This window comes from Impatiens glandulifera, chromosome 7 (assembly GCF_907164915.1).
Source record: "Impatiens glandulifera chromosome 7, dImpGla2.1, whole genome shotgun sequence".
Taxonomy (NCBI): domain Eukaryota; kingdom Viridiplantae; phylum Streptophyta; class Magnoliopsida; order Ericales; family Balsaminaceae; genus Impatiens; species Impatiens glandulifera.
Window position 1 is genome coordinate 11,717,632 of NC_061868.1, and position 13,473 is coordinate 11,731,104.

The following is a 13,473-nucleotide window of genomic DNA, read 5'->3' on the forward strand; positions in this document are numbered from 1 at the left end:
AGTTAGATGTGCAGTCTAACAGACGTAGTTAGACGTGCAGTCTAATAGAGATGTAGTTAGACGTGCAGTCTAACAGATATAAAGTTAGACGTGCAAGTCTAACTCCTTCAGATTAGTCTGAAGTGATATGTAGTTAGACTTGGCAGTTTAACTCCATTAGACTTGGTGGTCTAATGGGATGTAAAGTTAGACGTGCAAGTCTAACTTCTTCAGATTAGTCTGAAGTGATATGTAGTTAGACTTGGCAGTATAACTCCATTATACTTAGTGGTCTAATGGATCTCGCTATTAGACGTTGACGTCTAACTCCTTTAGACTTGGTGGTCTAATAGAGCGCGTCTAATGTCTTGCTTCAACAGATGTTTGAAGTTAACATACGTCTACCCACGATCAACTAGCTGTACGCTACTCCTGCCCCATTCATCCGTGCAGTTTAGTATGCCAGCTATTTAATTAAATGAATGAATTCCACGTAAGTAAACATTCTTCCCACTATTTTCTCTATGCAGGACAATTACAGAAGAATGTTTGGCGCACTACCAGTTTGGTACGACCACGATCCATTTGCACAGAGGCTGTTGTACTCTTGTACTATGGAGGCTTTTCAATGGGCGCTTGCCACGTGTCCATCTAGAAGATTCGACCGTTGGTGCCTTTCTTCTATATATTTATGCCAAAGAACAACGAACGAACTGCCTGTCTCACGAATTGATGATTGCTTGCTCACTTGCTTACTGATTTGTACATCATCTTCAAGTTCAAGAGAGAGAATCAAAATTTGTCTAGCTGAGAAATATTCTTAATCATATTGTAAGTTGAACAGAGTATGTTTTGTTCAACAGAGTGTTAGCTATATCAGTAAACTTTATTTGATTAAAATAAGTATAGTGAAATCCTTCCGGTTGTTGGAAGAAGGGGTGACGTATGAGAGTTTGCTCCGAACATCCGTAAATAACTTGCCGTGTCATTTACATTTTGTTTTTCCTTCTCTCATTGGTTCGTAGCTTCAAACCTGAGCAAATAGTTCCGCACTTGAATCGTTTCAAAAGTTTGCAAGGGTTTGTGAAAAATAGAAAGTGATATTAATCCCTAACATGATTTATATCAAACTGTTTCCCAAAAGTTGTCATCAATAGCTAGACCTCCGTCTCTATTGATTACACTGATCCTATTACCAGACTATAGTTGTTAAATGGTACGCTTAAGAACAAGGCTTTGACTATAACGAAGTATTTTCTCTTGTAGCTCGCTGGGATACTATTCGTATGATCATTGCAATAACTGCTCAACAAATGTGGAATCTCTATCAAATGGACGTGAAGAGTGCATTTCTTCATGGAAAACTACTTGAGGAAATATTTATTGACCAGCCCAAGGAATTTGAGAAAAATGGGGAGGAGGACAAAGTTTATAAACTAGAAAAAACTTTTTATGGATTAAAACAAGCTCTAAGGGCTTGGTTCAGCAGAATCGAAACTTACTTCAAAGAATAATGCTTTGAAAAGTGATGCAGCGTGCGTGGCTAGGATGAACCTTTATCAAGATTCGTTGATTCTTACGAATACCGAAAGTTGATAGATATTGAGGAAACCTCGTTTTCTGATTAATAATCTTCTCCTAACAAAGTGTTTTAAGATTCTTTAAATACTCAAACCCTAGCTTGCAAAAAAAATAAACAACTTTTAATAAATTGCAAAAAACACCCGAAACTAATAAAAATGCGATTTTGAGCCCCTAAACGTCGTCAGATGGCCTTAAACCATCATACCTCATGGCAAAACCATGACTTCTTCACAGCACCACGTTTCCGCCCGAAAAACACTAGGCAATCGTCGAAATCTGACACTTGCGAGATATTTTCGGATGCTGCAACTTTCGCATAAACGCCTCTTCGACTCGCACCGCATCATTCCCCCCAGGGTAGAAAAGATTCGTCCTCGAATCTGGAACCGCATCATCCTCATCAGAAGAAGACTCACCCACAAAAGGAACAAGATGCTTCACATTGAACACATCAGAGGTACGCACATGGCTGGGAAGGCGTAAACGATAAGCATTGGGGTTGATCTTCTCCACAATCTCAACAGGACCAATCTTCTTAGCAGCAAGCTTGCTATATTCATGAGCTGGAAAACGATCCTTAGTCAGAATAGCCCACACAAAGTCACCAACTTCAAAATCAACAGCACGCCTTCTCAAATCAGCCTTCTCCTTGTACTTGGCAGTAGCAGCAACCAAACGGTCATGAGTGGTCTGATGAACCTGAGCCAACTGACCAACAAAATCCGCAGCAGTGGAATGAGGACGCACCTTGCTGGGCAGCGCTAACAAATCAAGAGGAGCACGCGGAGACAGCCCGTAAATCACATGGAAAGGACTGAAACCAGTGGAGCGATTAACAGCATGATTGTGAGCAAACTCGGCCTGAGGCAGCTTCAGATCCCAAGCCTTAGGATGATCCCCAACTAAACTGCGCAGAAGGTTCCCCAAAGACCTATTAACAACTTCAGTTTGGCCATCAGTTTGCGGGTGATAGGCACTGCTAAAATTCAGCTGAGTATTAACCAAACGCCAAAGACTCCTCCAAAAGTGACTCACAAAGCGAGTGTCCCGATCAGAAACTATGGAGGCAGGAAGTCCATGAAGGCGATACACATCCCTGAAATAAAGCTGTGCAACAGCCACAGCATCAGAGGTTTTCTTGCAGGGAATGAAATGAACCATCTTCGAGAATCGGTCAACCACCACAAAAATCGAATTAGAACCACGCTGGGTACGTGGCAGCCCAAGGACAAAATCCATACTGACATCAGACCATGGTTGAGTGGGAATAGGCAGAGGCAAGTATAACCCGGCATTAGTCGAAGCGCCCTTAGCCAACTGACAAACACGACAGCGAGCAACAAAACGCCCCACCTCTTTGCGCATCGAAGGCCAGAAATAAGAAGCTGCAAGAAGCTGGAAGGTACGATCACGCCCAACATGCCCTTCTTTGTGGAGTTCCTGAATCATCCTCAAACGCAGGCTGCAATCTGGAATGCACAGCTGCACACCGCGGAAAAGGAACCCATCCTCCAAGACAAAGTCCCTCGAATCCCCCTGTTGGATGCGAATGAGGACCTGAGAAAAGAAAGGATCATCACGATAGAGGTCCACAAACGAATCAAAGCCGGGTACATGGACACGCATCTCCGCCAACAGCCCATGACGACGACTCAAAGCATCAGCCACGCGATTAGACACACCAGCCTTGTGTTTAATCACAAAAGTAAACTGCTGTAAATAAGAGACCCACGAAGCATGACGATGAGAAATCTTGTCATGACCACCAAGATGCTTGAGGGAATCATGATCCGTATATAAGACAAACTCCCGCTGAAATAAATAATGACGCCAGTGTTTGACTGCCTGGACAATAGCATAGAACTCAATATCATAGGTACTGAAACGAAGTTTAGCGCTAGACAGTTTCTCACTAAAATAAGCAACAGGACGCTCAGATTGGCTAAGTACAGCCCCAATACCCAATTTCGAAGCATCACAATGTAGTTCAAATGGCTGGGAAAAATCAGGAAGAACCAAAATAGGGGCTGAAGTGAGTCGGTGCTTGATCTCAACAAAGGCAGCCTCGGCATCATCCGTCCAGAAGAACTTAACCCCCTTCATACAATCAGTGATAGGAGCCGTAACACTGCTGAAGTGAGGAATAAAACGCCGATAGAAGGAAGCCAAACCATGAAAACTGCGAACTTCAGTGATCGAAGAGGGGCGGGGCCACTGATTGACAGCCAGTACCTTACTCGGGTCCACTTTCAGGCCCTCCCGAGACACCACATAACCGAGGAACTGGGTAGAATCAGTAAGAAATGTGCACTTCGAGGAAGCAGCATAGAACTTGTCACGCCGGAGAACAGATAACACCTCACGAAGATGGGAGAGGTGTGCTACCTCGCTGTCACTGTAAATCAAGATGTCGTCGAAGTAAACGACTACAAACTTCCCAATGAAAGGGCGAAGAGCCTGGTTCATCACACGCATAAAGGTGCTAGGAGCATTCGACAGACCAAACGGCATAACCAACCACTCATATAAGCCCTCACGAGTCTTAAAGTCAGTCTTCCACTCATCACCCATGCGAATACGAATCTGATGGTATCCACTCTTGAGATCCAGTTTGCTAAACACAGAAGCACCACCCAACTGATCCAACAAGTCATCCAACCGGGGAATAGGAAACCGATAACGCACTGTAATCTTGTTGATAGCACGACTATCAATGCACATACGCCAAGACCCATCCTTTTTTGGGGTAAGAAGGGCCGGGACAGCACAGGGACTAAGGCTCTCTCGAATGTGTCCCTTAGCCAGCAAGTCCTCCACCTGTCTACGCAACTCTTCATGTTCTTTGGGACTCATGCGGTAATGAGGACGGTTGGGTAGGGCAGCACCTGGAACCAAGTCAATGTGATGCTGGATATCACGCAAAGGAGGCAAGGCACAAGGCAGATTCTCAGGAAAAACATCTGCAAACTCCTGTAACAGCGGCTGCACTGGAATAGGCACCTCAGAACTAGCACCACAGGTAATCAGCAAACAAAATAGAGCAAACACCATGCCCGATTCGACCATGGCGGTCTAAAAAGGACCCCGAGACAACAAGGTGGTAGGGGGGGACGCATGATGAGTGGGGGCAGCACCCTTCTTGGGTTGATTTGGCATCAACACAATCTTGGTACCATGAAATAAGAACGTGTAGGTATTAGCACGCCCATCATGTATAACAGAATGATCAAACTGCCAAGGGCGACCAAGTAAAAGGTGACAAGCATCCATAGGAACCACATCACAATATACAGCATCACGATAATGGGAACCAATGGAAAAATTAACAAGTACGCGCTTGGAAATTGTAACATCCGTACCTTGACTCAGCCAGGACAAGCGATAAGGCTTGGGGTGAGGTTCAGTGGACAGACCCAGCTTCGAAACTGCAACCTCAGAAATCACATTCTCACAACTCCCAGCATCAATGATGAAGGTGCAAACTTTGCCACCGATGGTACAAGTGGAATGGAACAGATTATTGCGTAACCACTCGTTGTCAGGAGCACGAAGGGTTAAACATGATCGACGAATCACCAAAAGGGGGCCAACATCACCAGAAACATACTCCTCCGCTGCCTCATCATCATAAACATCATACACTGGGGCTGAATCTGAAGGAAGAGCAGAGTCAGGATCATCCACCTCAGTAAAAAGACCACGATTGGTGGACTTTAGGTTGCGACACTCTGCTTGGCGATGGCCAACTTCACCACAATTGAAACAACGCAAGCCACCGGGACGTCCCTGCGGGGGGGCTGTAGTGCTGCGAGGGGGGGCTGGGGTGGGATTGGCCGGCTGGGAAGAAGAACCAATGCCACTAGTGGGGACAACCTGTTTTCCAAAGCTACCCGAACCGCGCCTGGCTAGCTGTTTCTCAGCCTGTGAAGCACGCTGATGTGCCTCAGAAACAGTCAAGGGATCAAACATATTCAAAATATCCTGCAACTGGAGGCGAAGGCCACCAATATAGCGAGAAACCAACTGGAGAGGGGACTCAGACAGGTCAACACGAGCCACAAAGGTGTAAAACTCAGTGGAATAGTCATCCACGGAACGAGAACCCTGACGAAGATTCTGGAACCGCTGGTACAGGTTACGTTCGTAATTATATGGTAGAAACGCAGCCCTAATATGCTTCCTGAATTTGTCCCAATTCGTGAGCTTTGCCTTACCATGACGAACACGTGTCTGTTTCAACTGCTGCCACCATGCTTGTGCACGACCATGTAAGCGGATCGTAACAAGGGGTACACGACGATCTGCAGGAACTTCCTTGAAATCCAGAATCTCTTCAACCTGAGAAAGCCAATCAATAAACTCTTCCGGTGGTAGACTACCATCGAACTTAGGGATGTCCACCCTGAAAGCCTGCTCCCAGCGATGATTGGGGCGTTCAGGGGATCGATTCCGAAGACCACCGAGAGGGTTTTCATCTGTCATCGTAACATCATCTTCAGGGTGGTGCATGTGCATAGATGCATCCATCCGTTGCGTCAACCATTCAACCTGCCGCCTCAAATCGTCGTTATCACGGCGAAACTCAGCGTTTTCACGTCGCAACTCAGCAAGGTCACCATCATCAGCACCAGGGGTAGGGTTGCGCGGCTGTCTTCGGGGCGGCATACCTCAGGGTCGACTAGAAACTGATACCAACTGATGCAGCGTGCGTGGCTAGGATGAACCTTTATCAAGATTCGTTGATTCTTACGAATACTGAAAGTTGATAGATATTGAGGAAACCTCGTTTTCTGATTAATAATCTTCCCCTAACAAAGTGTTTTAAGATTCTTTAAATACTCAAACCCTAGCTTGCAAAAGAAATAAACAACTTTTAATAAATTGCAAAAAACACCCGAAACTAATAAAAATGCGATTTTGAGCCCCTAAACGTCGTCAGATGGCCTTAAACCATCATACCTCATGGCAAAACCATGACTTCTTCACAGCACCACGTTTCCGCCCGAAAAACACTAGGCAATCGTCGAAATCTGACACTTGCGAGATATTTTCGGATGCTGCAACTTTCGCATAAACGCCTCTTCGACTCGCACCGCATCAAAAAGTGCTCTTCTGAATCAACTTTGTTTGTTAAAGTAAATGTAGAAGTAAAAATATTGATTGTTAGCTTGTATGTTGATGATTTGGTTTTAACATGAAGTAGTGAACAAATGATTGATGTCTTCAAAAAGGCTATGATGCAATATTTTGAGATGACAAACCTTGGATTGATGAAATTTTTTCTAGGGGTTAAGGTAAAGCAAGATAGCAGTGGGACTTTCATAAGCCAAAATAAATATGCATGTGAGATGTTGGAAAGATTTGGATTAACTAGTTGTAATCCTGTTCAAAATCCAATTATTCCTAGAGAGCTAAATTTAACAAAGACGAGAGTAGAAATAAAGTTGATTCAACAAGATACAAACAAATGGTTGGTAGCCTGAGATATCTCATAGTCACTAGACCAGACTTGATGTTTTCAGTTGGAATAGCAAGTTGGTACATGAAGTCGCCTACTTAATTGCATATGAATCTTGTAAAAAGGATACTCAGGTATATAAGTGGGATTGTTGGATTGGGTGTACTATATAAAAAAAGAAAACAAGGAGAACTTGTTGGGTACGTATACCGACAGTGACTACGCAGGAGATGATGATGATCGTAGAAGCACATCTAAGTATGTTTTTATGATGGAAGGAGGAGCTATAGCATGGTCATCTAAAAAACAACCAATTGTTACACTTTCCTCTACTGAAGCTGAATTGGTAGCAGCCACTTCTACAGTATGTCAAGTATAATGGATGAGAAGAATTCTGCAAAACTTCATTAGTCACAATCCAAATGCATTACAGTTTTTTGTGATAATATTTCCACTATAAAATTGTCTAAAAATGTTGTTTTGCATGGAATAAGCAAGCTTGACACTCGTTATCATTTCATCAGAGATTTATCCAATGAGAGTTTAATAAACCTTGTTCATTGCAGGACTGAAGAGCAGTTGGTTGATATCATGACAAAGGCTTTGAAATTGGAGACTTTTAAAGATTTGAGAATTTTGATGGGTGTCACTATGAGAGTTTAATAAACTTTGTTCATTGTAGGACTGAAGAACAGTTGGTTGATATCATGACAAAGGCTTTAAAATTAGAGACTTTTAAAGATTTGAGGAGTTTAATGGGTGTCACTAAAGTTCAACTAGAATACAATCTAGTTTAAGTGAGGGATTTATTAGAATTTGTTTGAATAAAATGTTGGTTATTTTTTTAATTAGTTGGTTAGACTAAAGTTGATACTACTATTAACTTATTCTAAGTAATGGGTTAGTGTTTGGCAGTTTATTTAGTAGTAGGTTAATATTTGACAGTTTATTTAATAGTGGGTTAATGTTAGTGTTTTACAATTTTTTATTAGTTAGTGTTTACTGTTTTGTAAGACTAACACTTATTTGTTGTAATATTTAAAATCTACTTTTTTTTATTAATATTATTATAAGTTTAAAAAGGTTACTGATTACTGATTTACATATTTTTCTTATTATTTTAATTATATGGGTAGATATCAAGGATGTCAATTTGAAACCGCCCCGTGAAAATCGAACCGAATTGTCCCGTTTGGGACGGTTTTTCCTCGAAACCGAACGAGGATGGGGCGGGGATGGTATTTGTGTCTCCCGCCCCGACCCGCCCCAATTTCACCCCGTTTTCACCCTGATTCTGCCCCGAATACCATAAACATAATTAAATATATTAAATCACCAATATATTTATTTATTTACTATATTTTATAAGAGTATTAAAATTATTTCTTTATAATAATATAAAATTTTAATATATTACAATATATATTATATTAAAAAATTCGTTTATATAATTTTATTGTATAGTTTTTATTTATTTTTTTAAATAAAAATTATTAACGGTGCTCCGCGGGATTTCTCGAAATCAAAAAAACCAAACGGGATGAAAATGGTATTAAAAAAATCCCCGAAATTAAAATGGGGCGGGGATGGTAATTGCATTCCCTCCCCGTTGACATCCCTAGTAGATAGTAGATAGTAGATATGATCCATTATTATTTGATCAAGCTTGTTCGGTCTTGTTTACCATCAGTTGAAAATTAATTTAATTATTCCTCAAATATATATTTTAGAAATTCTTACTAACATTTAATTGTTTCGAATTATTTTAATTGAACGTTTGTTTTTTGAATGACCTTTAATAAATTACATTATCAATACAATTTTTTTTTATTGAATTTTATTTTTTTTTAAATTGTTTATATAATTTGACATCTCAACTATCAATTATTTATTTTAGTTTTGTAAGTACTTTTTTTATTATTTATTAATTAATTTAATATATGTAATTTTAAATTGAATTAAATGAGAATTAATTCTTTATCAAATAAAAATATATATTATTTATTTAAAATAAAATAAGAATAAACAGGTGAGAAAATTAACTTTTATATTGGTAATACATTTTGTAGTTGGATTTAGGTCTTATTTTGGATTTAAAATGCAATAAATTTAAAAATATTTATTTAATTAAGTGTTTCTTAATTTAATCTTATTTAAATTCATATTTTGAGTGATAATTATAAAATAAATTAAAACATATTTATTAATAATTTATCCTACCAAATTCCGACCAAACAAAAAAAATATTTCTAAATATGCAATTATTAATGTTTTAAAAGAATTATTATATCTCCTCATATTTGAGTTGGTGTTGTATTTTGTTCGGTGCAAATTATTTTTAGTCGGATCGAAACTTTTATCTCGAATTTTTATAATTTAAATAATACTTTCAATGTTTATTGGTAGTTGATTGTCCATATATACCTTTCAATTGTCATGTGATTTTTTTTAAGTTTGTGTATGGTGATTTTTTTTAAGTTTGTGATCGTTTTCTTTTTAACAACAATAAAAATTATGTTATCAGATATAGATTTGTTTTTTATTAATAAAGAGTCTAGAATTTGAAACTAATCTTTTAACCCGAGACCATTTTACATGTATCCTCTTATAATGTATTAAATTTCTTAACTTTTTTTTGCTATATATATAATATTGTTACTTATCACTTAACATGACATATTTTGTGTTGTTTACCGTCTTGGATAAGGAGAATTCAATGTAGTTTAGAATATTTGATTAAAAAAATTTGACATCGTTTAATTTGTTTAATTTGCTTGTTCAACTTGTTCTATTTCATCATTTAACGTTGCAAAACTATAAATGATAATTACATCATTAATATTAAATTTTTTAAATTTATTAAATTATTTAACATTTAAATTCTCGTTTAGTTAGTTTGATTTTACAAATGTTATTTGGTATTATTTACAAAAAAAAATTATAGTAGGTTTTTGTTTAAAATAATAATAAATAATTCTATATTAAAAATATATTATTGACTATTGAGTATTGAATTGAAAATATTTCAATAATATTGTTGTCACATTAAATGAAAGGGGCCAACTAACATTGCTGCTAGAATGAATAAATTATTAGATGGATTGAATAAGTTAAAAAAAAAAATAGTTCAATCTATAAAATAAGTCAATGACATCTCATACCTTTCAATTCAACTTAAAGGGTGAGTGAAATTAAACTTTAAATTTTTTTGTCTATTAAATGAAATAATTTTTTATTTGAATTAATCTAGTGAGTTTTTAAGTGGGAATGAGTAGACAAAATCAAACTATTTCTTAATAATGTATTTTTGCATAATAATATGAAGATTTTATGCTTATCTAAGATAACTATATATGTCTTGCATATTTTCTCTTTTCTTTTAGATTTTCTTATTCTTCTTTTATTTTTTTAAATTTAATTATCATTTTTTTTGTGCATAGTGATAGAACTTTCAAGTGTACACATCACTTACAACAACTAGTAAACTGCCTTTAATGTGATTGAATGAGAAATTCAGACTAAAACCAAACTAAAAATAAATGTAGAAAATTCAGCGTTGAAAATTTTGTAAACAAAATAATGTGTGGGATCCATCATATTGATGATAACTACTAGGTATAAGAGATTATAAAATTCTAAAATTAAAAAAAAATATATATTTACATTGAATGAAAATAGTATAAACTAGGTTTATTATTTAAGGTAAGGAGGTTTCCTTCTCATAAAATATGAGTTTGAAATTAGATTTTAGGGAAGGAAGTTAGTTTTTGATTTGGGTTATTATTATTTGAACAAGACTTGTGTTTGAGTTTAAATTATAAAAAATTAGGTTTTTGATAAAAATATTTAAAAAGTATAATTTAGATAACAGAAAGAAAAAATATTATTTTAATTTAAATGATAAAAATATAATGAGTTATTTAAATAACACAAAATATTAGTTTCAAATATTCTAATTCCAAGAAAAAATATTTAGAAATGATGAACTAATATGCCCTTCTTCCATATTTATATAGTTAATACAAAACAAATAGTTTTAAGGAGAGATTGTACAACGAATGTTTGTCTGGATAAAAATGTTTCAAAATAAATAACAATATTTAGTGATTAGACTAGTAATAAATATATAATTAAAGAGCTAAAGAAAATTAAATGTTATTTTTATATGTAATGTGGCATTGACAAGTTCTCCTCTAACATATTAATAAATTATTTAATAAAAAATAGTTTTAATAAACCTGTCTAGTCACTAAAAATTGGGATAATTTTGTTTATGCAATCTTTTACTTATAAAATATTTTTATTATAGATTGATTGGGATGGTCTAACTTGAGTACCAATTAAATTACCTAATAAAGCCCACTCTTTAGTAAAAAGAAAAAAAAAAAAACAATTTTATCTTGCCACCTCATTAAACTAAAACTTTCAATAAATATAATTTGTTATGTTTGAAAATTGTTAGGTGACTTTTAATCTTTTAAAAATCAATTGTGTCACATAAGTTATATTAGGATTCTTTAAGTTAATTATTTGGATATCTTAAAGTAATATGATTGTATATTTCACAAAATGAGGTAACTATTCTTATTTTAAATTTATTTTGTTAAAACTTTATGTATTTATAAATTATTTTAATTTTAGAAATATAATTAATTTATATTTATAAATTTAAAATATATTTTTTATCTATTTATAAAATAAGTTACTCTTGAAGTGGTCTTAAATATATTTTATAAATAAAAATAATTATTATTTTATTCATTATATATTTGAAGTACACATAAAAAAAAATATAATTAATAGATGAAGGTGATGCAAAAAATATTATATTTTACTTTTTAGAGAAGCAACATTTGGGAGAATTTAGATGAGAATGAGAGAATTATTTGATATAAGTAATGAATGATATAATACAAATTTGGTGTGAAGTGGGAATTACATGTAACAAATAATTAAAAATTAATATTTTTCTTTTCTATTTGATTTTAAGTCACATTATTAATATCACTAAATTTCTTTTACATATATTTAATTATTTTTAAAATTTGATAATTTTAAAATTACATCTAATAAGGAATTTATAAACTACTTAAAATTTCAAATAAATTAAAAGGAGTAACGACAATTATATTTGTTTCTTAGCTAATTCTACAATTTGCTTACAACATTAATAAACACAATTAAATATATAAAATAATTAATATATTTATTTATTCTTCATATTTTATAATAATTTTAAATTTATTTCTTTATAATAATATAAAATTTTAATTTAAACATAGAAAACAATTATTATTTAAAGAATATGATATAAACATTGACCTGCGAAAATTACACAAAATCGAACTGGGACAGCTATGGTAATGCATTTTTCGCCCAAATCTGCCTCATTACAATTATTATTTAAAGAATATGATATAAACATTAACCCGCGGAAATTACACGAAATCGAACTGGAACAACTATGGTAATGCATTTTTCGCACTAATCTGTCTCATTACCTTCCTTCTAATTAAGATAATAATGTCTCAAAGTTGTATCACTTTTTTGAAAATTTAAAATAATATATTTCAAATCAACAACAATAAATTAAATAGAGAAACAATAAATTAAATAGAGAGTATTTTAGTATTTTAATTAATAAATTAAGTTATTCAATAAATGAGAACAAATACCTTAGGTTTTGAAATTTTTACTATCATATTTATTTTTTAAAATTATTTAATATTCAATTCATTAATTAAATATCAAAATATATTTAATTTAATTTTATAAATTTTAAATTTTAAGTATAAAAAAATATTATAACAATTTAATTCATTAAAAATTCAAATACTCTACTTTAATTTTCTTTCTTTAATAATATTTTTTTAATTCAATCAAAACTCAAATAACCCTACATCAACTTACCTGAGATTATTTATTATTATTTTCAAATATATAATAAATATACTTATTCATTTTTATTTAGTTTCATATTCTCTTAAAATAAATGTACAGAGCTATAAACATATGTACAAATCATGATTTTGTTCTCTAAATATTACAGCTATGTTAATAATAGTTAAAATTAAAATATTAATATAAAAATATTTCAGATTTTGTTTGAATATTTCAGATTTTATTTAATATATATGAAATTAGAAAAAATTTGAAGTGATCCCATTTGAGTTATTTAAATAATTTTATTGATTTAGGTTATAAAAAGTTATTTGATTTGATTAAAATACTTAAATAATATTAATATTTAATACAAACATGTTTTTTTAAATATATTAATATTATATATGATAGATTATTTGATTTGATTAATAAATAATAGGCATAATTGTAATAATTTAAATAATAGGAAGATGGAGAAATTAAAATAATAATTAGCCATAATTTTGAAAAAATAATTTTTTATATAAAGAACTTAGAGTATTAAATAAAAATATTTTAATATTTTTATT

At 33.8% G+C, this 13,473-nt stretch overlaps 1 protein-coding gene across 1 annotated transcript; it reads right to left on the reverse strand.

The window, feature by feature from the left end:
• Nucleotides 1–1,104: 1,104 nt before the first annotated feature.
• LOC124909527 (uncharacterized mitochondrial protein AtMg00860-like) lies at nt 1,105–9,459 on the reverse strand. Its single transcript, XM_047450197.1, has 3 exons — nt 9,446–9,459; nt 3,409–3,958; nt 1,105–1,179 (listed from the first exon to the last, which is right to left on the reverse strand). The coding sequence occupies exons 1-3, from the start codon at nt 9,457–9,459 to the stop codon at nt 1,105–1,107; spliced, it is 639 nt and encodes a 212-aa protein (XP_047306153.1).
• Between the last annotated feature and the right edge of the window lie 4,014 nt (nt 9,460–13,473).

What these genes read in the sequence shown, in the direction of transcription:
- LOC124909527 (XM_047450197.1), bottom strand. An exon ending in AGTTCTATGCTATTGTCCAG is followed by an intron (nt 1,180 to 3,408) that starts GCAGTCAAACAC and finishes TAACAACTATAG; the next exon opens with TCTGGTAATAGGATCAGTGT.